General features: G+C 36.4%; 1 protein-coding gene across 2 annotated transcripts in view; it reads left to right on the top strand.

The window, feature by feature from the left end:
- The window catches only part of LOC309511724 (uncharacterized protein), a 50,500-nt gene that overhangs the window by 7,399 nt on the left and 17,034 nt on the right, over window positions 1–26,067 (top strand). For both annotated transcript variants that reach the window (XM_082186995.1, XM_082186994.1), the window contains exon 5: window positions 103–26,067. In XM_082186995.1, coding sequence (XP_082043121.1) covers window positions 103–26,067 — 25,965 coding nt within the window. The remainder of the gene's footprint in view (window positions 1–102) is intronic.

Genomic DNA, 26,067 nt, shown 5'->3' with positions numbered 1-26,067 from the left:
TTGAAAAATATTTTGAACTGTACCTAGCATAACTGTATACTGTATATCTAAAGAATATTAGAACAAAAAGATGCAAATGCAAACAAGGAACTTTTTTTCCAGGTTCAACAAGTCATCATTGCAACTGAGAGCCCAGAGTGTTCAAAAACAGAAGAACCAGGTGCCATTGAAATATTTATGACAGAAGACTTTGAACTCAGTGTAAGTGAAATTCAGAAAGAAAGACAAAAACTGGAACATTATAAAGAAATAATTTTAAAAGAGAAACAGGAACTACTGAAGGCAAAGGAGGATGTGCAAACAGTGAAAAATGAAGCTGAAGAGAGGATGTCCAGACTGCAAGATGAGGAAAAAGAGATGGAAAAGAAAAAAGTGAGTCTACAAAACAGGGAAAGAATGCTGCAATCAGAGAGAGAAGAAAACCAAAGAGGTTTAGATACAATATGTAAAGAGAAGCAGCAGCTGAATCAACGAAAACAAGAACTGGACAATATGGAAATAAATCTACAAAGAGTGAAAAATGAATTGGAAATAACAAGAATGATGGAGATTCAACAAATTGATGTTCAAGTTCAAACTGATGTGATGGATGAGACAAGAAATGATGAGATTATCCTGACCATGGAAGAGCTGGATAAAGAGCGACAAGCTCTAGAGTTTTTCAAAGAAGACTTGCTTGCACAAAAAAGTACAATGGAGAGACAACTGGCAGAAATAAAATTGAGCGAGGATGAACTTTCACTCAAAGAAACCACAATGCAAACTACGACAAGAACCACAGCAGACATGGAGTTACAATTAGAGCTGCAAAAACAGGAGCTGGAACGAACAAAAGATGAGCTGGAAAAGACAAAGCTAGAAATACAGAAAGGATGGGATGACCTGCAGGCTGAGCTAGCAGAAAGCAGAGAAAAAGAAGACATGATAAGAACAGAATTAGAAAAAGCGAGAGATGTCCTTAATCACATTAGACAGGATATAGAAAAACAAAAGCAAACCATGGAGACTGATCTAAAAGACACTTTTGCTAGAGAACTAGAGGACATAGAAGCTCAAAGAAAAATGATAGAGGACAAAAAGAGAACATTACAGAGCATGACATCTGAGCTGCAAAGAGAATCTGGTGATATTGAGAGGGTAAAACAGGACATGCAGAAAGAAAGACAAAATATTATCCTGGCCAAGGAGGAGCTGGATAAAGAGCGACAAGCTCTGGAGTATTTCAAAGAAGACATACTTGCACAAAAAAGTACAATAGAGAGACAACTGGCGGAAATACAACTGAGCGAGGATGAACTTTCGCTCAAAGAAACCTCACTGAAAACTGCAACAAGAACCACAGCAGACATGGATTTACAATTAGAGCTGCAAAAACAGGAGCTAGAACGAACAAAAGATGAGCTGGAAAAGACAAAGTTAGAAATACAGAAAGGATGGGATGACCTGCAGGCTGAGCTAGCAGAAAGCAGAGAAAAAGAAGACACGATAAGAACAGAATTAGAAAAAGCGAGAGATGTCCTTAATCACATTAGACAGGATATAGAAAAACAAAAGCAAACCATGGAGACTGAACTAAAAGACACTTTTGCTAGAGAACTAGAGGACATAGAAGCTCAAAGAAAAATGATAGAGGACGAAAAGAGAACATTACAGAGCATGAAGTTTGAGCTGCAAAGAGAATCTGATGATATTGAGAGGGTAAAACAGGACGTGCAAGAAGAAAGACAGAATATGGAGAAATTGACAGTGCAGCTTAAAAAAGACAGGGAGGAACTAGAGAAGAAAATGTGTGACATGCAACAAATACAAGCAGAGGTAGCGGGAGAAAAGAAAGTTCTAGTAAACCTGAGAGAGGAGAATGAGCTGACATTGAAAGAGATCAAAGTGGAGAAAGACACTCTTGAGAGGATGAATGAACTCGTTTCTCAACAAAAAGCTGATATTGAGAATGAGAAGGAGAACATAAAGAAAAGAGAAATCGAACTGCAGCAATTGCAGGATGATTTTAACAGACAACAAAAAGACATGCAGGATATCCAGAATATAGTTTTCATGCAAAAAAGTCAACTTCAGAAAAGCCAAGATGAAATAGCCGAAAAGCTAAAACAGGTGGATGATATCATTCACTTCACACAAAATGAAAAAGACAATCTTGACAGAGAGAGGGTGGCTATAATGGAACAGAAGCAGCAGATGGAGAGCAACATGACAAATGCATTAAACAGGGAACTTGAAATGGTAGCGCTTGTGAAAGAAGAGGTAGTAAATGAGAAGCGACTTATTGAGGACTGCAGAATAACTTTAATGAGAGATACAGAAGATCTGGAGCAAAAGAAAATCGATTTGGAAAGACAGAGAGAGGAAATAAAACTGCAAAGACAGGGTATTGCAGGCGAACAACACAAGTTAGAACAGATTAAATCTGTGCTGCAAACAGTAGCTGAAGATACTGAGAAGCTAAGACAAGATACACTAGCTGAAAGACAGACACTTATAGACACTACAGCACAACTCCAGAAAGAGAGAGATGCCATTGTGAGTCTTGCAGAGGAGACAAAAAGAAAGAGAGAGGACCTGGACCAAATGCAAGCTGATATAGAAAACCAGGCAAAAGCATTTGAGATATTGAAGGACATGAAGGCTGATCTGCAAAAAGAAGCAGGTGCCATTGAAAATCTAAGACAGGCTGTTCAAAATGACATGCAAAATGTAAAAGACATGAAAGCTCAAATTCAAAAAGAAAGACAATGCACTGATAGTCTAGTTGAAGAGATTGAAAAAAGGTCAAAAGCTCTGGATGAGATGCAAATGGAGATTGAAAAAGAGAAGCAAGAGGTTGATTCTGAGAGAGACGCACTAGAACAGGAAAAGTCTAGGCTCAGAGATCTCAAAGACGAATTTGCTCAGCAAAAAGAACAGAACATTATAAGACTGGCAGAGATGCTGAAAGAAAAAAAAAATCTTACGCAGATGAGTGAAACCACCTCAAAAGAAAGGTGCATTTTGGAAAGTGATAAAGAATATTTAAGGCTGAGAGAAAATGAACTAAAGCAAAAAGAAGCAGAGATTGAATACAAACAAAAACAAATGGATGAGTTGAAGAGCAGTTTAAGGATGGAAAAGGTGCAAGTTGAGCAGATACAAGCTGAACAAGAACAACAATGGGAAGTTTCACAAGGAAAAATGGAATATGTAAAGACTGCAAGAAATAGAGAAATGGCAGATCTGGATGAAGCGAGACAGGAAATAGAGAATTTGAGAGAAGAATTGAGGACAAACTGTGAAAATATGGAGCTCCAAAATAAAAAAATAACTGAACAAAAAGAATTATTTGAAAGCCACATGAAATCTTTGGAAATTGATAAGGAAGACATGGAAAAAGATAAAGCAAAATTGCAAAAAGAATTTGAAAACTTTCAGTTTAAGAGGCAATGCTTTGAGAAAGAGATACAGCAAGTGAGAGCTGAGCATCAGAGAGAAACTGAAAATATTGAGAGAATGAAGAAAGAGGTGATGGATGAAAAACAGAGTATAAAAGATATGGCAGACCGAATTCAACATGAGGGAAATGACAGGAAAGAAACTCTGGAGAGGATGCGCCTTGAGCTAGAAAAACAAAAGCAAGCCATTGAGACAGAAAAAGATATGATAGAAAAGCAGAAGTCTGAAGTGGAGAAGAGCAAAACAGAGATAGCTAGAGCAAAAGAAGATCTTGCTGAAATGAGAAAAAAGAACAATATTGATATGTCAGAGATGGATATGCAGAGAAATTCTCTTGAGCAAATGAAGATGAACATCTCACAAGAGGAACATGAAATTAAAAAACAGAAAGACAGTTTAAGACACCAGGAAAATGAACTGAATATACGTACGGCAAAATGTTGTGCACAACAGAAAGAAACAGAAGAGATTCAGGATATTATCATCAAAGAGAAGAGTCAGCTCAATGAAAGACAGGCTGAAATGGAAACGCAAAAGAGAGAATTAGATGATGTGATGGACACACTCAAGAGAGAGAGGACTGATATAATGGAGGAAAGACTAAGAGTGAATAACATGCATATGGAACTGAAGAGGGAAAGTGAAACACTGGAGCTGATGAAACAAAAAGTTGAAAACAGCAAGAAAATACTGAACAGAGATCTAGAGGATATGAAAGAAAAGAGAACAATCTTAGCTGAGGAATTTAAGACCTTAAACGATCATAAGCAAACGATTGGCAAAGAAAAGCAGGAACTGCATATGATGAAAGCTGAGCTCCAACAAGAAACTGAAAATATTGCAAAACTAAGGCAGAACACTGAGGAAATGGCAATCAAACTTCAAAAAGAAAAGGAGGATATAAAGACGTCTGTTGCCAGGATCAGAGAAGAGGAAGCAAGTCTAAGAAAAGAAAAACAAACATTTCAATCTGATAGAGACACTTTTGAAAAGGAAAAGTCTGACCTGGAGAAAACTAAGACAGAGATAGACAGAGCCAAGGAAGATCTTGAGAACCAACTTGAATCTCAGAAAAGACTAAATACAATAACATTGGCTGAGATACAGAAAGAGAAGGATGTTCTTGAGCACTTGAGAATGAACATATCAAAACATAGAGATGATCTAGAAAATGAGAGGTATGATATTAAGAGGGAAAGAGCAGAAATAATGAATCAAAAACAGCAAGTGGAGGTAAATTTGAGGGAAGAACTGAAAAAGGAAAGTGAAAAGTTGGAGCTGCTAAGAAAGGAGGTGTATGATGAAAAGGAAGGAATTGACAACAGCAGAAAAAGGATAAAAACAGAAATGGATGATTTAGAACAAACAAAGCTTGATGTAGTTAAAGACTTGGAAAATAACAAACTTCAGAAACAAATGCTTGAGGATGAGAAGGGCAAAGTTGAGCAGATTAAAGCTGAGCTAAAAAGAGAAGCTGAAAATATTGAAAGGATAAAACTAGAGACACAAAATGAAAGACAAAAGCTTGAGGAAGCAACAACCCAACTTAAGAAAGATAGAGACAATGTTGACATCCTTGCTAAGGAACTTGACAAGCAAAAAGTAGGTTTAGAAAACAGGGATCGGGAAATAGAAAGGCATGTGAAAGCAAATGAGTCAAATAAACAGATGCAGGAAATGGCTTTGTTTGAGCTGAAGAAAACTGTGACAGATATAGCAACTGCGAAGGAGGATCTTGAAAACCAGCTTGCTGAAGAAAGAGAAAAGAACAAGATCACACTTGCAGAAATACAGACAGAAAGAGACATGCTCCTTCTACTGAGAGACAATATTTCAGTGCAACAAGATGACATTGTAAATGAGAAGGAACAAATGAGACTGAGAGGGATTGAACTTGAACAAATCCAAGCTCTGATTTATAGACAGCAAGATGAAATGGAAGCCAAAAGGAAAGCTCTCACAATGGAAAAAGATAGACTTGAAGAAAAGAAAATTGAAATAGATCAAAGACAGAGAAAAGTAAATGAAATCATTGATTTTGCAACAGAAGAAAAGGCTCATCTTGAGAAAGAGAAGTCTGAAATGATAGCCCAAAAACACCAAATGGAGATCGAACTTGAGTTCTTTCAGGTGGAACTGAATAATGGAAGAGAATTAATTGAGGAAAGGAGCCAAATGTTGAAAACATGCGAGGCTGAGGTGGATGAACAAAAAGAAGCTTTAGAGAGGGAGATAAAAGAGCTCAGATATCAAAAACAAGCTATTCAAGATGAGAAGAAGGATGTACAACAGATGAAGAATGAGCTGCAAATAGAAGCTAATGCCATCAGAAAGATAAAAGAAGAAACACAAAATGAAAGACAGGCTTTGGAAAAGATGGCTGAAGAACTTCAGGAAGACAGAAAAGATATTGTTCATCTTGCTGAAGAGACAAGGAGAAAGAATGAGATCATGGATGAAATGACAATTGCAAATGAGTCTACATTGGCAGATCTACAAAGAGAGAAAAACAATCTTGAGCAAATGAGAGTGAACATCTCAAAACAAACAGATGATATTGAAAAAGAAAAAGAGAAAATAAGACTCAAACAAGATGAACTAGAGCGACTGCAAGAAGAGATTCTTAAACAAAAAAGTGAAATGGAAAAGAGTGACATTGATGGTGAAAGAGCTGCAATGATCAGGGAAAAACAGGACAAGATGACTGAACTGAAAAAGAAGTCTGAAGATATTGAGATCCAAATGAAGGCAGTATTGACTGAAAAGGAATTACTGGAAAATGACAGACAACTGCTGAAGAGAGACATGGAAGATCTGCAACAAAAAATAATGAATGTAGATAAAGATTCAGAGAGTCTGAAACTTGAGAGAGAATCTTTTGAGAATGAGAAAGAATCAATGAAACAGATAAAAACTGACCTGCAACGAGAAGCACATGAGATTGAGAGAATCAAACTAGAGACACAACATGAAAAACAAAGACTGGAGGAAATGACCGCTCAACTCCAGAAAGAGAGAGACACCCTAGATGAGATGAACGAGAACATCACAAGACAAATGCTTAACATTAAACATCAAAAGGAACAAATCAGACAACAACAACATGAATTCGAGCAGATGCAAACTGAAATTCAGAATCTGAAACAGGAAATAGACAATGACAGACACATTATAATGAAGGACCGAAGTCAGCTTGACCTGAGACAATCTGAGCTTGACAAACAACAGACACAAGTGAATGAGTTTATGGAAATAATGAAGAATGAGAGACGGCAACTAGATAAAGATAAAGAAGAGATGGAAGAACAGAAAAGACAAACGGAGAAAGAAAGAGATGATGTAGACCAAAGCAGAAAGAATTTGGAAGAAGACTTAAAGATGATGATACTTCAGAAACAAGTGTATGAAGATGAGAAGAACAAGTTAGAACAGATGAAGAATGAGCTGCAAAGAGAAGCTGATGATATCAGAAAGCTCAAAGAAGAAACAGAAAATTATAGACAGGGTTTGGAAAAGATGGCTGAAGAACTTCAGAAAGAGAGAGAAGATATTATTAATCTCTCTGAAGATATAAGGAGAAAGAATGAGATAAGGGATGAAATGAAAGTTGCAAATGAGTTTACATTGGCAGATCTACAAAGAGAGAAAAACAATATTGAGCAAATGAGAGTGAACATCTCAAAACAAACAGATGATATTGAAAAAGAAAAAGAGAAAATAAGACTCAAACAAGATGAACTAGAGCGACTGCAAGAAGAGATTCATAAACAACAAAGTGAAATGGAAAAGGAAAAGAGCGACATTGGAGGTGAAAGAGCTGCAATGATCAGGGAAAAACAGGACATGATGACTGAACTGAAAAAGAAGACTGAAGATATTGACATTCAAATGAAGGCAGTATTGACTGAAAAGGAATTACTGGACAATGACAGACAACTGCTGAAGAGAGACATGGAAGATCTGCAACAAAAAATAATGAAAGTAGATAGAGATTCAGAGAGTCTGAAACTTGAGAGAGAATATTTTGAGAATGAGAAAGAATCAATGAAACAGATAAAAACTGACCTGCAACGAGAAGCACATGAGATTGAGAGAAACAAAATAGAGACACAACATGAAAAACAAAGACTGGAGGAAATGACCACTCAACTCCAGAAAGAGAGAGACACCCTAGATGAGATGAACGAGAACATCACAAGACAAACGCATGACATTAAACATCAAAAGGAACAAATCAGACAACAACAACATGAATTCGAGCAGATGCAAACTGAAATTCAGAATCTGAAACAGGAAATAGACAATGACAGACACATTATAATGAAGGACCGAAGTCAGCTTGACCTGAGACAATCTGAGCTTGACAAACAACAGACACAAGTGAATGAGTTTATGGAAATAATGAGGAATGAGAGAAGACAACTAGATAAAGATAAAGAAGAGATGGAAGAACAGAAACGGCAAATGGACAAAGGAAGAGATGATGTAGACCAAAGAAAAAAGAATTTGGACGAAAACTTAAAGATGATGATACTTCAGAAACAAGTGTATGAAGATGAGAAGAACAAGTTAGAACAGATGAAGAATGAGCTGCAAAGAGAAGCTGATGATATCAGAAAGCTAAAAGAAGAAACAGAAAATGATAGGAACGGTTTGGAAAAGATGGCTGAAGAACTTCAGAAAGAGAGAGAAGATATTATTAATCTCTCTGAAGATATAAGGAGAAAGAATGAGATCACGGATGAAATGAAAGTTGCAAATGAGTCTACATTGGCAGATCTACAAAGAGAGAAATACAATCTTGAGCAAATGAGAGTGAACATCTCCAAACAAACAGATGATATTGAAAACGAAAAAGAGAAAATAAGACTCAAACAAGATGAACTAGAGCGACTGCAAGAAGAGATTCATAAACAAAAAAGTGAAATGGAAAAGAGTGACATTGATGGTGAAAGAGCTGCAATGACCAGGGAAAAACAGGACAAGATGACTGAACTGAAAAAGAAGACTGAAGATATTGAGATCCAAATGAAGGCAGTATTAAATGAAAAGGAATTACTGGAAAATGACAGACAACTGCTGAAGAGAGACATGGAAGATCTGCAACAAAAAATAATGAATGTAGATAGAGATTCAGAGAGTCTGAAAATTGAGAGAGAATCTTTTGAGAATGAGAAAGAATCAATGAAACAGATAAAAACTGACCTGCAACGAGAAGCACATGAGATTGAGAAGATCAAACTAGAGACACAACATGAAAAACAAAGACTGGAGGAAATGACCACTCAACTCCAGAAAGAGAGAGACACCCTAGATGAGATGAACGAGAACATCACAAGACAAACGCATGACATTAAACATCAAAAGGAACAAATCAGACAACAACAACATGAATTTGAGCAGATGCAAACTGAAATTCAGAATCTGAAACAGGAAATAGACAATGACAGACACATTATAATGAAGGACAGAAGTCAGCTTGACCTGAGACAATCTGAGCTTGACAAACAACAGACACAAGTGAATGAGTTTATGGAAATAATGAGGAATGAGAGAAGACAACTAGATAAAGATAAAGAAGAGATGGAAGAACAGAAACGGCAAATGGACAAAGGAAGAGATGATGTAGACCAAAGAAGAAAGAATTTGGACGAAAACTTAAAGATGATGATACTTCAGAAACAAGTGTATGAAGATGAGAAGAACAAGTTAGAACAGATGAAGAATGAGCTGCAAAGAGAAGCTGATGATATCAGAAAGCTAAAAGAAGAAACAGAAAATGATAGGCACGGTTTGGAAAAGATGGCTGAAGAACTTCAGAAAGAGAGAGAAGATATTATTAATCTCTCTGAAGATATAAGGAGAAAGAATGATATCACGGATGAAATGAAAGTTGCAAATGAGTCTACATTGGCAGATCTACAAAGAGAGAAATACAATCTTGAGCAAATGAGAGTGAACATCTCCAAACAAACAGATGATATTGAAAACGAAAAAGAGAAAATAAGACTCAAACAAGATGAACTAGAGCGACTGCAAGAAGAGATTCATAAACAACAAAGTGAAATGGAAAAGGAAAAGAGCGACATTGGAGGTGAAAGAGCTGCAATGATCAGGGAAAAACAGGACATGATGACTGAACTGAAAAAGAAGACTGAAGATATTGAGATCCAAATGAAGGCAGTATTGACTGAAAAGGAATTATTGGATAATGATAGGCAACTGTTGAAGAGAGACATGGAAGATCTGCAACAAAAAATGATGAGTGTAGTTAGAGATTCAGAGAGTCTGAAACTTGAGAGAGAATCTTTTGAGAATGAAAAAGAATCAATGAAAGAGATGAAAACTGACCTGCAACGAGAAGCACATGAGATTGAGAAGATCAAACTAGAGACACAACATGGAAGACAAAGGCTAGAGGCAATGACCACTCAACTCCAGAAAGAGAGAGACACCCTAGATGAGATGAATGAGAACATCACAAGACAAATGCTTAATATTAAACATCAAAAGGAACAAATCAGACAACAACAACATGAATTCGAGCAGATGCAAACTGAAATTCAGAATCTGAAACAGGAAATAGACAATGACAGACACATTATAATGAAGGACCGAAGTCAGCTTGACCTGAGACAATCTGAGCTTGACAAACAACAGACACAAGTGAATGAGTTTATGGAAATAATGAAGAATGAGAGAAGACAACTAGATAAAGATAAAGAAGAGATGGAAGAACAGAAAAGACAAACAGAGAAAGAAAGAGATGATGTAGACCAAAGCAGAAAGAATTTGGATGAAGACTTAAAGATGATGATACTTCAGAAACAAGTGTATGAAGATGAGAAGAACAAGTTAGAACAGATGAAGAATGAGCTGCAAAGAGAAGCTGATGATATCAGAAAGCTAAAAGAAGAAACAGAAAATGATAGACAGGGTTTGGAAAAGATGGCTGAAGAACTTCAGAAAGAGAGAGAAGATATTATTAATCTCTCTGAAAATATAAGGAGAAAGAATGAGATCACGGATGAAATGAATGTTGCAAATGAGTCTACATTGGCAGATCTACAAAGAGAGAAATACAATCTTGAGCAAATGAGAGTGAACATCTCCAAACAAACAGATGATATTGAAAACAAAAAAGAGAAAATAAGACTCAAACAAGATGAACTAGAGCGACTGCAAGAAGAGATTCATAAACAACAAAGTGAAATGGAAAAGGAAAAGAGCGACATTGGAGGTGAAAGAGCTGCAATGATCAGGGAAAAACAGGACATGATGACTGAACTGAAAAAGAAGACTGAAGATATTGAGATTCAAATGAAGGCAGTATTGACTGAAAAGGAATTACTGGACAATGACAGACAACTGCTGAAGAGAGACATGGAAGATCTGCAACAAAAAATAATGAATGTAGATAGAGATTCAGAGAGTCTGAAACTTGAGAGAGAAGATTTTGAGAACGAGAAAGAATTGATTAAACAGATGAAAACTGACCTGCAAAGACAAGCAAATGAGATTGAGAAAATCAAAATAGAGACACAACATGAAAAACAAAGGCTGGAGGAAATGACCGTCCAACTCCAGAAAGAGAGAGAACAAATCAACAATCTCATCGAGGAGACAAAAATGAAAGACATGGTCTTGGATGAAATTAAGACAGATATTGAAAAGAAAACTAAAGCCATTCAATCTGATAGAGACATGCTTGAGAAGGAAAAACATGATCTGGAGAAAACAATAAGTGAACATTCAAGAGCCAAGGGAGATCTTGAAAAACAAAGAGAAAAGCAAAGAATCAAACTGGCAGAGATACAAAAAGAGAGAGACACCCTAGATGAGATGAATGAGAACATCACAAGACAAACGCATGACATTAAACATCAAAAGGAACAAATCAGACAACAACAACATGAATTCGAGCAGATGCAAACTGAAATTCAGAATCTGAAACAGGAAATAGACAATGACAGACACATTATAATGAAGGACAGAAGTCAGCTTGACCTGAGACAATCTGAGCTTGACAAACAACAGACACAAGTGAATGAGTTTATGGAAATAATGAAGAATGAGAGAAGACAACTAGATAAAGATAATGAAGAGATGGAAGAACAGAAATGGCAAATGGACAAAGAAAGAGATTATGTAGACCAAAGCAGAAAGAATTTGGATGAAGACTTAAAGATTATGATACTTCAGAAACAAGTGTATGAAGATGAGAAGAACAAGTTAGATCAGATGAAGAATGAGCTACAAAGAGAAGCTGATGACATCAGAAAGCTAAAAGAAGAAACAGAAAATGATAGACAGGGTTTGGAAAAGATGGCTGAAGTACTTCAAAAAGAGAGAGAAGATATTGTTCATCTTGCTGAAGATACAAGGAGAAAGAATGAGATCACAGATGAAATGAAAGTTGCAAATGAGTCTACATTGGCAGATCTACAAAGAGAGAAATACAATATTGAGCAAATGAGAGTGAACATCTCCAAACAAACAGATCATATTGAAAAAGAAAAAGAGAAAATAAGACTCAAACAAGATGAACTAGAGCGACTGCAAGAAGAGATTTATAAACAAAAAAGTGAAATGGAAAAGGAAAAGAGAGACATTGACGGTGAAAGAGCTGCAATGATCAGGGAAAAACAGGACATGATGACTGAACTGAAAAAGAAGTCTGAAGATAATGAGATCCAAATGAAGGCAGTATTGACTGAAAAGGAATTACTGGAAAATGACAGACAACTGCTGAAGAGAGACATGGAAGATCTGCAACAAAAAATAATGAATGTTGATAAAAAGCAAGCAAATGAATTTGAATTGGAGAAGTCTAATTTAGAGAAAATCAAAACAGAAATTGCTAAAGCCAACAAACATCTTGCAGAACAGCAGGAGAAAAATGAGATGACAATAGCAGAGATGCAGAGAGAGAGGGGCACTCTTGAAGAAATGAGGGTGAACATCTCAAAACAAGTGAAGACCATTGAAAATGAGAATGAAAGTCTTTCTCACAGAGAAAGTGAATTTGCACAGCTGCAGCAAGTCCTTTTAAAACAACAACATGAAATGGATGAAATGAGGAACATCATCATGATGGAAATGAGTCAGCTGGACCAGAGACAAACTGACATTGATCAATTACAGCGAGAGGTTGATGATCTAATGGAATTCACAAAGACAGAAATGACCAACTTAGAAAGAGAAAGAGTGGAAATGATGGCACAGAAGAGAAATATGGAGAGGGATATGGTCAGTCTAAAGATAGAGAAAGAGACATATGAACAACTGAGACTCAAGTTACTTGAGGAAAAAGATCTGGTTGAAAAAGACAGAGAGCTGCTGACCAAAGATTTGGATCAAATGGAGAGACAGAAAATGGATATGGAGAGAGAATTAAATAATCTCAAAGTTGAGAAACAAACCATTGAATGTAAGAAAGAAGAACTAGAGAAGATGAAAATTGACCTTCAAAGTCAAGCTGAAGACTCGGAGAAACGATCTGAGAAGACAAACAATGAAAGACAGAGGGAGAAGGATATGACAGTCCAATATAAAAGACAATCAGACACCAGTGCTCTTCCTACAGACAACCAACTAATGAAAGAGCTCTTGGATGAGACAGAGAAGCAAAGAAAAGAAATTCAGTCTGCCAAAGACTTGCTTCAAGAAGAAAAATTTGAACTGGAGAAAAAAAAGACAGAGATAAGCCAAGCCAGGGAAGAACTAGATAGACAAAGAACAGACTTAAAGAGAGAGAAAGACATTCTTAAGCAGGTGAATACAGATAACTTGAGACAAATAGCCCATTTTGAAGATGAGAGGGAAAGAATCCAACACAAAGAGAATGAACTAGATCAAATGAGAGCAGAACTGCAAAATAAACTAAAAGAAATGGATGACATGAAAAACAAAATGAAAAAAGAAAATGCTGATATGGAGAATCTGAAACAAAAGAGAGCTGAGTTGGATAAAGACCTCCAAATTCAAAGAAAAGCTTTTGAAAATGAGCAAGATGAGCTGCAAAAGAAGAGAGAGGATATTGAGAAATTAAAGTTAGAAGTTCAGAAAGAAGAGCAGAGGGCTGCAGAAGAATTAGAAAAAGAGAGGCAACAATTTGCAGAGGAGACCAAAATGAAAACTGACACCCTGGATAAAATGCAAGCTGACATAGAAGGACAGAAACAATCTGCTGCTGTAGAGAAAGAGATGATTACAAAGGAAAGGATGGATCTGAAGAAAACCCAGGAAGATTTCAAAAGACAATCCGAGGAGAGTGGGATCACACAGGCAGACCTACAGAAAGAGAGAGATAGACTTGATATAATGAGCATGGAGATCTTAAAACAAAAACATGACCTAGAGAGAGAAAGAGATGAACTGTTAGAGCAGCAGCGCCTGGTGGAGACACAAAAGAAGGACATCAAAAATGTGGTACAGCTGAGGCAAGAGCTTTTGGATGAGAAGGCATTGACTGAGAAAAGCAGAAAGCAGCTGAACCAAGACAAAGATGATATGGAACAAAATAAATCAAATCTACATAAAGAATTAGAGGAGATAAAATTCCAAAAACAAGATATTCAAGATGAAAGAGCTCAACTAGAGCAAATGAAAGCTGAGATCCAAATGAAAGCAGAGGATATAGAAAAGTCAATGCAAGAGATACTGAGTGAAAGAGAAAAATATGTACAGAAAAAGTCTGAAGAGAGCAAGATAAGAACAGACCTTGATAAAGCAAATACTGAGATACAGAAACAAAAGGAAGAGTTGGAAAGTTATGCTGATAATCTAGAAAAATGTAGGCTTAAACTAGATGAAGCAAGGGCTGAAATAGAGAGTATTAAAGAGGATGTTGAAAGACAGGCAACAAAACGGATTGAGGAACATTTGCAAAAAGAAAGAGACAATATTGAGGATATCAGAAGGAACCTGCTTAAAAAGGAAGAGGTCATTGAACAGGACAAGACAAACATAAGACTTAGATATCAAGAAATAGAGCTCATCCAAGCAGAATTAGTCAAACAGAAAGAAGAGATGATTGAAAAGATTGATCAATCAGAGCAAGAAATACAAGAACAGCAAAATAAACTACAGATGACAGAAGAGGAATGGAGTGTACGAATGGGAAAGTTGCAAGATGAGATAAACAAAAACAATGTAATTAAATCTGAGTTAGCAAAAGAAAGAGAAGCAATTGATGAAATGTTAAGAGAGCTTAAGAGAGAAATGGAGAAATATGAGAAGATCAAATCAAATATTATAATCCAAAAAGAGGAGTTTGAGACTAAAAGGCAGTCAGATTTAGAGGAACTCATTAGTATGAGAGCTGAAATGCTCAAACAGAAAGAGGAATTAGAGGACAAGATGCAAAGGACTAAACATGAGATGGAAGAACTGAAGCTTCTTCAGAATGAAACTGATGGCAAGAGGAAAGATCTTGATCACAAGATGAGACAGGTAGCAAGAAAAAGAGATGAGTTGGAGAAAATGAGGACTGATATTGAAGGAGCAAATGAGAAACTCGAAATGAACAGGGTCATTTTAAGTATAGAGCGGGATGAGATGGAGAAAATGAAAGCTGAGATACAAAGAGCAGAAGAGGGAGTTCAATCTCATATGGAAGAAAGAGGTGGAGATATGGAAGAGAAAGAACATATGAACACCAAGATTCAGATGCTTATTCAAGAAGCTGAAAATACTAGGGAAATGGCTTGGAGAACAAAACATGACCTGGAAAGAAGCATGCAGAGAGAAGTTAATGTTGAAGCAGATTCAGAGGATAGAAAAGAAATGAGTGTTTACATGCAAAGGCTGATCCAGGAAATTGAGAATGTTAGAGAGGTTCTCAGAAGAATGAAAGATGAAATCAAGGCTGCTAGAAAAGAAAGATCTGAACTGGAGAACATGAGGCTGGAAATCGAAGCCATGAAAGAAACTTGTGAGCAGCAGAACATTGAGATACAAAAAGAGAAACAGCAAATAAAGAGTAGCAAAGACTGCATGAGCAAAGAGAGAAGTGATCTTGAGCAAATCAGAGCTGATTTGGAAAGACAAAAACAAGACATGGCATTGGCCAAGCAAAAACTTCATGATGAAAATGAACTGCTGGAGAAAGAAAAGGTTGACATGAAGAAAAAATCAGAGATCCTTGAAAGAATTTTAGAGGAGACAACTAGAGAGAGAACAGTTAAACCAGTTATTACCAGGAAAAAGAAAGAAATGAGGAGAGATTCAGAGGAATTAAGAGAGAAAATGGAAACATTAAGTATGGATGACCAAAAAGAAGAGAGTGAGAGTCAGACGGGCGAAGTTAAAAGACAAATAGACGAACTGACAGAGTTGAAGGCTGAGCTTCAGCAACAGCAGGCAGAACTTGAGAAAACTAAAGCAGACTTAAAATATCAGATGGACGAGCTAGAAAACATGAGGTCTGAGATATTAAAACTTGAAAAGGAGAGTAAAACAAAAGAGATGGAGCTGATGGATATACAACAACAGAGAGAAAACCTAGAAAAAAAGATTCAGAAAATGACACATGAAAAGAGAGAACTGGAAGTCCTAAGATCTGAGATAGTCCTGGAAAAGAAAGATCTGGATCAGAAGATGAGACAAGTGATCAGAAAGAGGGATGATATAGATAAAATGAAGACTGAGATAGCAAAGGCCAGAGAGGAAATCAACAGAGAGAGGCAAGAGCTGGAAATACTCAGGAATGATGTTCAAAGCGCAAGAGAGGATTTTGAACGATTGGTGGAGAGAACTGCACATCTAGAAGATGAAGAAAATACCAATGCTGACATCCAAAGATTGATTTTAGAGGTTGTGAAAATCAGGGAAATGGTGAGAAATCTGAAAGTTTACATGGAGAGCAGGATGGATGAAAGTAAGGCAGAGAAAGATGATAAGGAAAACTTTAAGTCTGAGATCCATATGCTCATTCAAGATATTGGACAAATACGGGAAAATCTAGGAATCCTTAGAGCAGAGATAGAAACCCCCAGAAGAGACAAGAATGAACTGGAGAAGATGAGGGCAGAACTTGTAGAGAAGCAACAAGAGGAAGAAAGCATGAGAGAAATGCTGCAGAAAGAAAGAGAAGAACTGGAGCAGTTGAAGGATGAGATAAAAAGAGAAAAGGATGTGGAGACCAAGAGAGAGCTGGTTGAGGTAGAAATTGCTAAAGACAAAATGGAAAAGGCTATGGACACAAGGGAGAACAAGCAAGAACTTGAAAGGGTCACTGAGGAACTCTTGAGAAACCAGAGTCATCTGGAACAGCTCAAAAGAGATATACAAAACCTGAGGCAAACCATGGAAGAAATGAAAACACTGCATGCAAAGAAAAAGTCTGAACTAGAAGGCATTACTTCAGAGGTAAAGAGGAGACAGCAAATACTGGAGAAGCAAAAACATGAGTTGGAGGAGAAGGGTTGGATCTTTGAAGAAATAGAGAAGAAGAAAGACACACTTGAAAAGATCAATATGCAAATACTGAGAAAGAGAGAAGATATAGAAAAAGAAAAGGACAATTTAAGGCAAGAGAAGCAAGAGTTTGAGCTCTTCAGAGGGGAACTACAAAGACAGAGAGATGATTATGAATCTTCAAGACAAGCTTTGATCATGGAGAAGGATCGGTTAGAAGACGAAAAAGCTGAAATCAATCAACAAAAGCATGAAATGAGTGCTGCCATGAAGGCAAATAAGATAGAACTGGAAAATCTAGAAAAAATGAGGAATGAACTAGAAAATCAGAGGGCTAAGTTAGTTGAAAACCTCCATGATGCCACAAAAATGGAAGATAAACTACAAGAGATGATGAGTGAATTAAACAAAGAAAAAGAGCAAGTGGAAGAAATGAAGCAGATGGTCAACACAGAGAGAGATTTGATTGAACAAGAGAAAGAAGATGTGAGAAAACAGACTCATCAGCTTAAAGATGGCCGTGCTGAGCTTCAGAAGAAGTCAGGGATCTCTGACAGGCTGATTCAGGAAGCAAACCGTGAGAGAGATAGATTAACAGACCTCAGTCTAAAGCTTCAATTGCAAAAAGAAGATATAGAGAAACCCATCACAGAAATGGAGACCACGAAGAAAGATCTCAATATAATGAGTGCAGAAGTTCAGGATGACAAGTCACAACTGAAAAAGGAAAGGGATGATTATGAAATGGAAAAGACGCATTTGCAGCTTAAGATCGAAGAGTTAGTGAGGGAAACAGAGGACCTGGAAAGAAAAACCTTACAGCAGAGAGAACAAGATGAGATGGCAAAACAAGAGATTCAAAGTCAGAGAGAGGCTCTAGAGCAAATTAAGATGGACGTTCTAAAGGAAAGGGATGAGATTGACAAAGAGAAGGAAAATGTACATTCAGAAAGACAGAAACTGGTTATACTTCAAAGAGAATTGCAAAGAAAGGAAAGTGAGCTTGAAAACAGAGAGCAAACTTTTATGAAAGAGGACATCTTGGAGATTAAAAGCAATCTGGAAAAAAAGGAGGCAGAAATTGATGAGGAGAGACTGCAGTTAATGAAAATGGGCGAAACAATGAAGAGAGAACACAATGAATACAGAAAGATGATTGAAGAAGTACAGAAAGAAAAAGAGCAGATTGAAATCAGCAAAAAGTGGATGGATCAAGAGAAGAAAGATCTTGAAAACATGAAAAGTGATCTGGAGAATCAATTACAAAATTTTAAACATGAAAAATTAAATGTACAAGATGAGAAGAATGCACTAGAACAGATAAGAACAGAATCCGAGGAGATCCTAAATGTTATCAAAAAGGAGAGAGAGGACCAGGAAAAATGTTGGATGGAGATTGAGGGGGGAAAGCAACGAGTGGAGGAAGAAGTCCGACAATTAAAGAGACAGAGGGAAGAAACTGATAAACTCCACAGTGAGTTACAAAAAAATAGAGAGGACATTGAAAGTAGCAAAGAAAAGATTGATAAAGAAATGGAAGAATTATCGCAAACGAGGGTTGAGCTGGACAGAAAAAAAGAAGAAATAGACAAGGATAATCAAAAACTTCAAGATGCTAAATCTGACCTTGAAAAAACTAAAGCTGAGATACAGAGACAGACAGACAAAATGAAAGACATACTAGAAATGAAAATACAAATAGACAAAGACAGAGAAGAAATTAAATGTTTGTCTGAAGAGACTGAATTGAAAATGAGGGACCTTGATATGATGATGAAGGAGATGGAGAGACAAAGGCAAGAAATTGAGAAAACAAAAGCCATTCTCGAAAAGGATAAGACAAAAATTGACAAAGAAAAGAAAGACCTGGAAAACCAAATGATGGACCAGATTGAGGAGATACAAAAGGAGAGGCTGGCCCTTGAGGAGATGAAGGATGAACTTCTTCGTGAAAAACAAGAAACAGAGGAAGAAAAGAATAACTTAATGACTCTAAGAAACAAACTAGAAGTTTTAAGAGCAGAGATAAAGAACCAGCAGAATGAAAATGAGATTGTGAAGAAAAAGCTTCTTTTGGAAAAATCAAACACTGAGGAACGACAGGCCGAGGTACTCAACCAGCAGCGACAGAATGATCAAACCAAGGAGGAAAACAAGAAAGAGAGAGAAAATCTGGAAAAACAGAGGTTTGAACTTGAACAAGAAAGAGACAAGGTTGAACAAATACAAGCTGAGATCCAGAGTCAGATTCAGTCAACTGAACTACAAAGGCAAATCATCCAAGACAAGCAAAAAACTCTTGAGGAAAAAGAGCTAATAATACAGAGGAAGGGAGAGGAAGTAGAGAGGAGAAACATGGAATTAGAAGGAATTGCTGCACAGCTTCAGATTGAACAAGAACATTTAGATAGTGTTCTGAAGGAAACCAATAAGAGACAACATGCCCTCGACGTGATGCAGGTTGATATAGAATTACATAAACAGAAAAATAATAAGGATTTTGAGTTGCTTGAGAAGATCCGACATGAAATAGACAATGAAAAGTTAGAAATGAAGCAGAAAAAAGATGATCTGCAGATCTGGACTGAACAACGGAAAGAAGAGATTGAATCCCAATTAGAAGAGCTAGAGAAAGAGAGAGAAAGACTGAAACAGATTAAGAGAGAGCTTCACGCTGAGAGAGAACAAACTGAGAAAAGGAAAGGTGATATAAGTAGGATAAATGATGAAATAGAGACCATGAGACAAACAGTGATAATGGAGAAGAATGAGCTGGAGCAGAGAGAGAAATATATTACAGAGCAGCAGCAAAGACTGGATCAAAGTGTAAGAGAGATGAAGGAAGAAAGACGTGAAATGGATAAGATAAGGATTGAACTAGAATCTCAGAGACAACAAATAGAAGAGGACATGAGGACAAATGCAAAACAGGAAAGAGAACTTTCACAACTGAGAGATGAAATACAAAGCGAAAAACAAGACATTGGTGAAAACAGGAACATGACTAACAAATTAATGAAAGATCTGGAAATCATGAAAGCCAAGCTGGTGGAACAACAAGAAGAGATCCAAACTGAAGCAGAACAACTGCAAGAGGAGAGAAGACTGGTTTACAAGACAAAATCTGAGGTGCAGAATGATGCTGAAAATCTGACGAACATCTTAGAAGAGATCAGAAGGGAGCGAGAAAAACTGGACATAAGGGAGGCCCACCTTAAACTAATGAAGGAGCAGTGTGACAATACCATGGAAGAAACTAAGAGGAAGAAGAGTGACATAGCAGAGCAAAATCAAAAGATTGAGATCAAAAAAGATCTTCTGGAAAAAGAGACATTAAAACAGAAAAAAGACATTGAAACAGAAAGAGAAGATTTACAGAGACAAGCAGATGAACTGAAGCTGCAAATGACAAAACACAGAGAAAAGGAAGACATGAATAAAAGATCAATGGATGATTTCCTGAGACAGAGAGATGAATTAGAGAAAGAAAAAGAGGGCATGATGAAGAAGTGGAAAGAACTGGAGGTTCTTCAGAAGGAAATACAAAAACAAAAAGATGAAATGGAAGCAATAAAAAATGAGTTACAGACTGAAAAGACTAAAATGAATCAACAGCAGCACAGACTAGAGGAGAGTTTAAGGGCCATGAATGAGGAGAGGAAAGATCTGGAGAACATAAGGAATGATTTTGAAACACAAATGGAAGAGATGAGAGTAAAAGCAAAGATGGAGAGAGAGGAACTTGATCAGATAAAGGCTAAACTGGAAAGAAAGAAAACAAAAATAGATCATGAACAGAAAAAAATGGATGATGACAGGAAGATGATTGAACATGAAAGAAATGATCTGGAGAAGATAAGGTCTGAAATAATGACACAAAGAGAACAAATGGAAGAAAAGAGATTAGAAATTGATCTAGAAAAACATGACATTGAGAAGAGCAAAGAAATTGCACGGACATTTATGGATGAGGTGGAAGAACAGAGAAAATATAATAAGCTCCAGAAAGAAGAACTTGGCCTTGAAAGACAAAAGATCACTGATGAAAAAGATATTCTGGCTCAAAGAAAGACTGAACTGCAAAATGAAAGTGAACAAATCAGATACATGGATGAGGAAATAAACAAGAAGAGAGAAACACTGAAGGAAATAGAAGCTAATCTACAAAAGGAAAAAGAATTAGGTGAGCGTGAAGAAACAAAGAGACAAAAAGAGGATCTGGAAAAGATGAGCATGGACATAAATAAAAAAAAACAAAAGTTGAAGAACTGCAGAGACCTTCTAGAACAAGAACGAGAAGACATTACAAATAAATGGACACAATTACAGCAGAGAATTTATGAATTTGAGGATCAAGTCAGAAAACAGAAGGAAGAGGATATAACAGAACAGAAGAAGATGGAAGAAGAAAGAAAATGTCTAGAAGAGACCAAAGCCGAGATCCAGGGGTTAAAGACTGAAGCTGACCAGGTACATCATGATGTGAACCTAAAAACACAAGAGTTAAACACACTGCAAGAACAGATTATGAAAGAAAAAGAGAAAGAAGAAGAAATGAGAGTAAAAGCAAAGATGGAGAGAGAAGAACTTGACCAGATAAAGAGTGAACTGGAGAGGAAGAAAACTGAAATAGATCACGAGCAGAAGAAAAGGGATGATGACAGGAAGATGATTGAAAGGGAAAGAAATGACCTGGAGAAGATGAGAACTGAAATAATGACAAAAAGACAGCAAATGGAGGAAGACATGAGAGAGGCAATCCAACTAGAGAGATCAGCACTTGACCAGAAAATACAAGAGATTGATCTAGAAAAGGACACAATTGAAAAGAACAAAGAAATAATTCAAAAATTAATGGATGAGGTGGAGGAACAGAGACAAGATATTAAAATCCAGAAAGAAGAGCTTGACCTTGAGAAACAAAAGATCACAGATGAAAAAGATAATCTGGCTCAAAGAAAGACTGAACTGCAAAATGAAGTTGAACAAATCAGATATATGGATGAGGAAATAAAGAAGGAAAGAGAAAAACTGAAGGAAATTGAAGCTTATCTACAAAAGGACAGAGAATTAATTGAGAGTGTCATTGAAGAAACAAATAGACAAGAAGAAGAGCTGAGGGAAAACAGAGAACTTCTAGAACAAGAGAGAGAAGAAATGAAAAATAAATGGACACAATTACAGCAGAGAATTGATGAATTTGAGGATCAAGTCAGAAAACAGAAGGAAGAGGAAATACCAGAACAGAAGAAGATGGAAGAAATAAAAAGTATGGAAGAGACCAAAGCCGAGATCCAGGTGTTAAAGACTAAAGCTGACCAGGTACATCATGATATAAACCTAAAAACACAAGAGTTAAACATATTGAAAGAACAGATTTTGAAAGAAAAAGAGAAAGAAGAAGAAATGACAGTAAAAGCAAAGATGGAGAGAGAAGAACTTGATCAGATAAAAACTGAATTGGAGAGAGAGAAAACTGAAATAGATCATGAGCTGAAGAGAAGGGATGATGACAGGAAGATGATTGGAAAGGAAAGAAATGACCTGGAGAAGATGAGGACTGAAATAATGACACAAAGACAGCAAATGGAGGAAGACATGAGAGAGGCAATCCAACTAGAGAGATCAGCACTTGACCAGAAAATACAAGAGATTGATCTAGAAAAGGACACAATTGAAAAGAACAAAGAAATAATTCAAAAATTAATGGATGAGGTGGAGGAACAGAGACAAGATATTAAAATCCAGAAAGAAGAGCTTAACCTTGAGAAACAAAATATCACAGATGAAAAAGATAATCTGGCTCAAAGAAAGACTGAACTGCAAAATGAAGCTAAACAAATCAGATACATGGAGGAGGAAATAAAGGAGGAAAGAGAAAAACTGAAGGAAATGGAAGCTCATCTACAAAAGGACAAAGAATTAATTGAGAGTGTCATTGAAGAAACAAAGAGACAAAAAGAGGATCAGGAAAAACAGAGAACTAACATGAATAAACAAGAAGAAGAGCTGAGGAAAAACAGAGAATTTCTAGAACAAGAGAGAGAAGAAATGAAAAATAAATGGACACAATTACAGCAGAGAATTGATGAATTTGAGGATCAAGTCAGAAAACAGAAGGAAGAGGAAATACCAGAACAGAAGAAGATGGAAGAAGAAAGAAAACGTCTAGAAGAGACAAAAGCCGAGATCCAGGAGTTAAAGACTAAAGCTGAGCAGGAACATCATGATATAAACCTAAAAACACAAGAGTTAAACATATTGAAAGAACAGATTTTGAAAGAAAAAGAGAAAGAAGAAATTACAGTAAAAGCCAAGATGGAGAGAGAAGAACTTGATCAGATAAAAACTGAATTGGAGAGAGAGAAAACTGAAATAGATCATGAGCTGAAGAAAATGGATGATGACAGGAAGATGATTGAAAAGAAAAGAAATGATCTGGAGAAGATGAGGACTGAAATAATGACACAAAGACAGCAAATGGAGGAAGACATGAGAGAGGCAATCCAACTAGAGAGATCAGCACTTGACCAGAAAATACAAGAGATTGATCTAGAAAAGGACACAATTGAAAAGAACAAAGAAATAATTCAAAAATTAATGGATGAGGTGGAGGAACAGAGACATGATATTAAACTCAAGAAAGAAGAGCTTGACCTTGAGAAACAAAAGACCACAGATGAAAAAGATATTCTGGCTCAAAGAAAGACTGAACTGCAAAATGAAGTTGAACAAATCAGATACATGGAGGAGGAAATAAAGGAGGAAAGAGAAAAACTGAAGGAAATGGAAGCTCATCTACAAAAGGACAAAGAATTAATTGAAAGTGTCATTGAAGAAACAAATAAACAAGAAGAAGAGCTGAGGAAAAACAGAGAACTTCTAGAACAAGAGAGAGAAGAAATGAAAAATAAATGGACACAATTACAGCAGAGAATTGATGAATTTGAGGATCAAGTCAGAAAACAGAAGGAAGAGGAAATACCAGAACAGAAGAAGATGGAAGAAATAAAAAGTATGGAAGAGACCAAAGCCGAGATCCAGGTGTTAAAGACTAAAGCTGACCAGGTACATCATGATATAAACCTAAAAACACAAGAGTTAAACATATTGAAAGAACAGATTTTGAAAGAAAAAGAGAAAGAAGAAGAAATGACAGTAAAAGCAAAGATGGAGAGAGAAGAACTTGATCAGATAAAAACTGAATTGGAGAGAGAGAAAACTGAAATAGATCATGAGCTGAAGAGAAGGGATGATGACAGGAAGATGATTGGAAAGGAAAGAAATGACCTGGAGAAGATGAGGACTGAAATAATGACACAAAGACAGCAAATGGAGGAAGACATGAGAGAGGCAATCCAACTAGAGAGATCAGCACTTGACCAGAAAATACAAGAGATTGATCTAGAAAAGGACACAATTGAAAAGAACAAAGAAATAATTCAAAAATTAATGGATGAGGTGGAGGAACAGAGACAAGATATTAAAATCCAGAAAGAAGAGCTTAACCTTGAGAAACAAAATATCACAGATGAAAAAGATAATCTGGCTCAAAGAAAGACTGAACTGCAAAATGAAGTTAAACAAATCAGATACATGGAGGAGGAAATAAAGGAGGAAAGAGAAAAACTGAAGGAAATGGAAGCTCATCTACAAAAGGACAAAGAATTAATTGAGAGTGTCATTGAAGAAACAAAGAGACAAAAAGAGGATCAGGAAAAACATAGAACTAACATGAATAAACAAGAAGAAGAGCTGAGGAAAAACAGAGAATTTCTAGAACAAGAGAGAGAAGAAATGAAAAATAAATGGACACAATTACAGCAGAGAATTGATGAATTTGAGGATCAAGTCAGAAAACAGAAAAAAGAGGAAATACCAGAACAGAAGAAGATGGAAGAAGAAAGAAAACGTCTAGAAGAGACAAAAGCCGAGATCCAGGAGTTAAAGACTAAAGCTGAGCAGGAACATCATGATATAAACCTAAAAACACAAGAGTTAAACATATTGAAAGAACAGATTTTGAAAGAAAAAGAGAAAGAAGAAATTACAGTAAAAGCCAAGATGGAGAGAGAAGAACTTGATCAGATAAAAACTGAATTGGAGAGAGAGAAAACTGAAATAGATCATGAGCTGAAGAAAATGGATGATGACAGGAAGATGATTGAAAAGAAAAGAAATGACCTGGAGAAGATGAGGACTGAAATAATGACACAAAGACAGCAAATGGAGGAAGACATGAGAGAGGCAATCCAACTAGAGAGATCAGCACTTGACCAGAAAATACAAGAGATTGATCTAGAAAAGGACACAATTGAAAAGAACAAAGAAATAATTCAAAAATTAATGGATGAGGTGGAGGAACAGAGACATGATATTAAACTCAAGAAAGAAGAGCTTGACCTTGAGAAACAAAAGACCACAGATGAAAAAGATATTCTGGCTCAAAGAAAGACTGAACTGCAAAATGAAGTTGAACAAATCAGATACATGGAGGAGCAAATAAAGAAGGAAAGAGAAAAACTGAAGGAAATGGAAGCTCATCTACAAAAGGACAAAGAATTAATTGAAAGTGTCATTGAAGAAACAAATAAACAAGAAGAAGAGCTGAGGGAAAACAGAGAACTTCTAGAACAAGAGAGAGAAGAAATGAAAAATAAATGGACACAATTACAGCAGAGAATTGATGAATTTGAGGATCAAGTCAGAAAACAGAAGGAAGAGGAAATACCAGAACAGAAGAAGATGGAAGAAATAAAAAGTATGGAAGAGACCAAAGCCGAGATCCAGGAGTTAAAGACTAAAGCTGACCAGGTACATCATGATATAAACCTAAAAACACAAGAGTTAAACATATTGAAAGAACAGATTTTGAAAGAAAAAGAGAAAGAAGAAGAAATGACAGTAAAAGCAAAGATGGAGAGAGAAGAACTTGATCAGATAAAAACTGAATTGGAGAGAGAGAAAACTGAAATAGATCATGAGCTGAAGAGAAGGGATGATGACAGGAAGATGATTGAACAGGAAAGAAATGACCTGGAGAAGATGAGGACTGAAATAATGACAAAAAGACAGCAAATGGAGGAAGACATGAGAGAGGCAATCCAACTAGAGAGATCAGCACTTGACCAGAAAATACAAGAGATTGATCTAGAAAAGGACACAATTGAAAAGAACAAAGAAATAATTCAAAAATTAATGGATGAG

Source organism: Leuciscus leuciscus (assembly GCF_965113295.1).
Source record: "Leuciscus leuciscus genome assembly, chromosome: 12".
Classification (NCBI taxonomy): Eukaryota; Metazoa; Chordata; class Actinopteri; order Cypriniformes; family Leuciscidae; genus Leuciscus; species Leuciscus leuciscus.
Note: the sequence above shows the minus strand (reverse complement) of the source record. Positions and strands in the feature narration are given on the sequence as shown.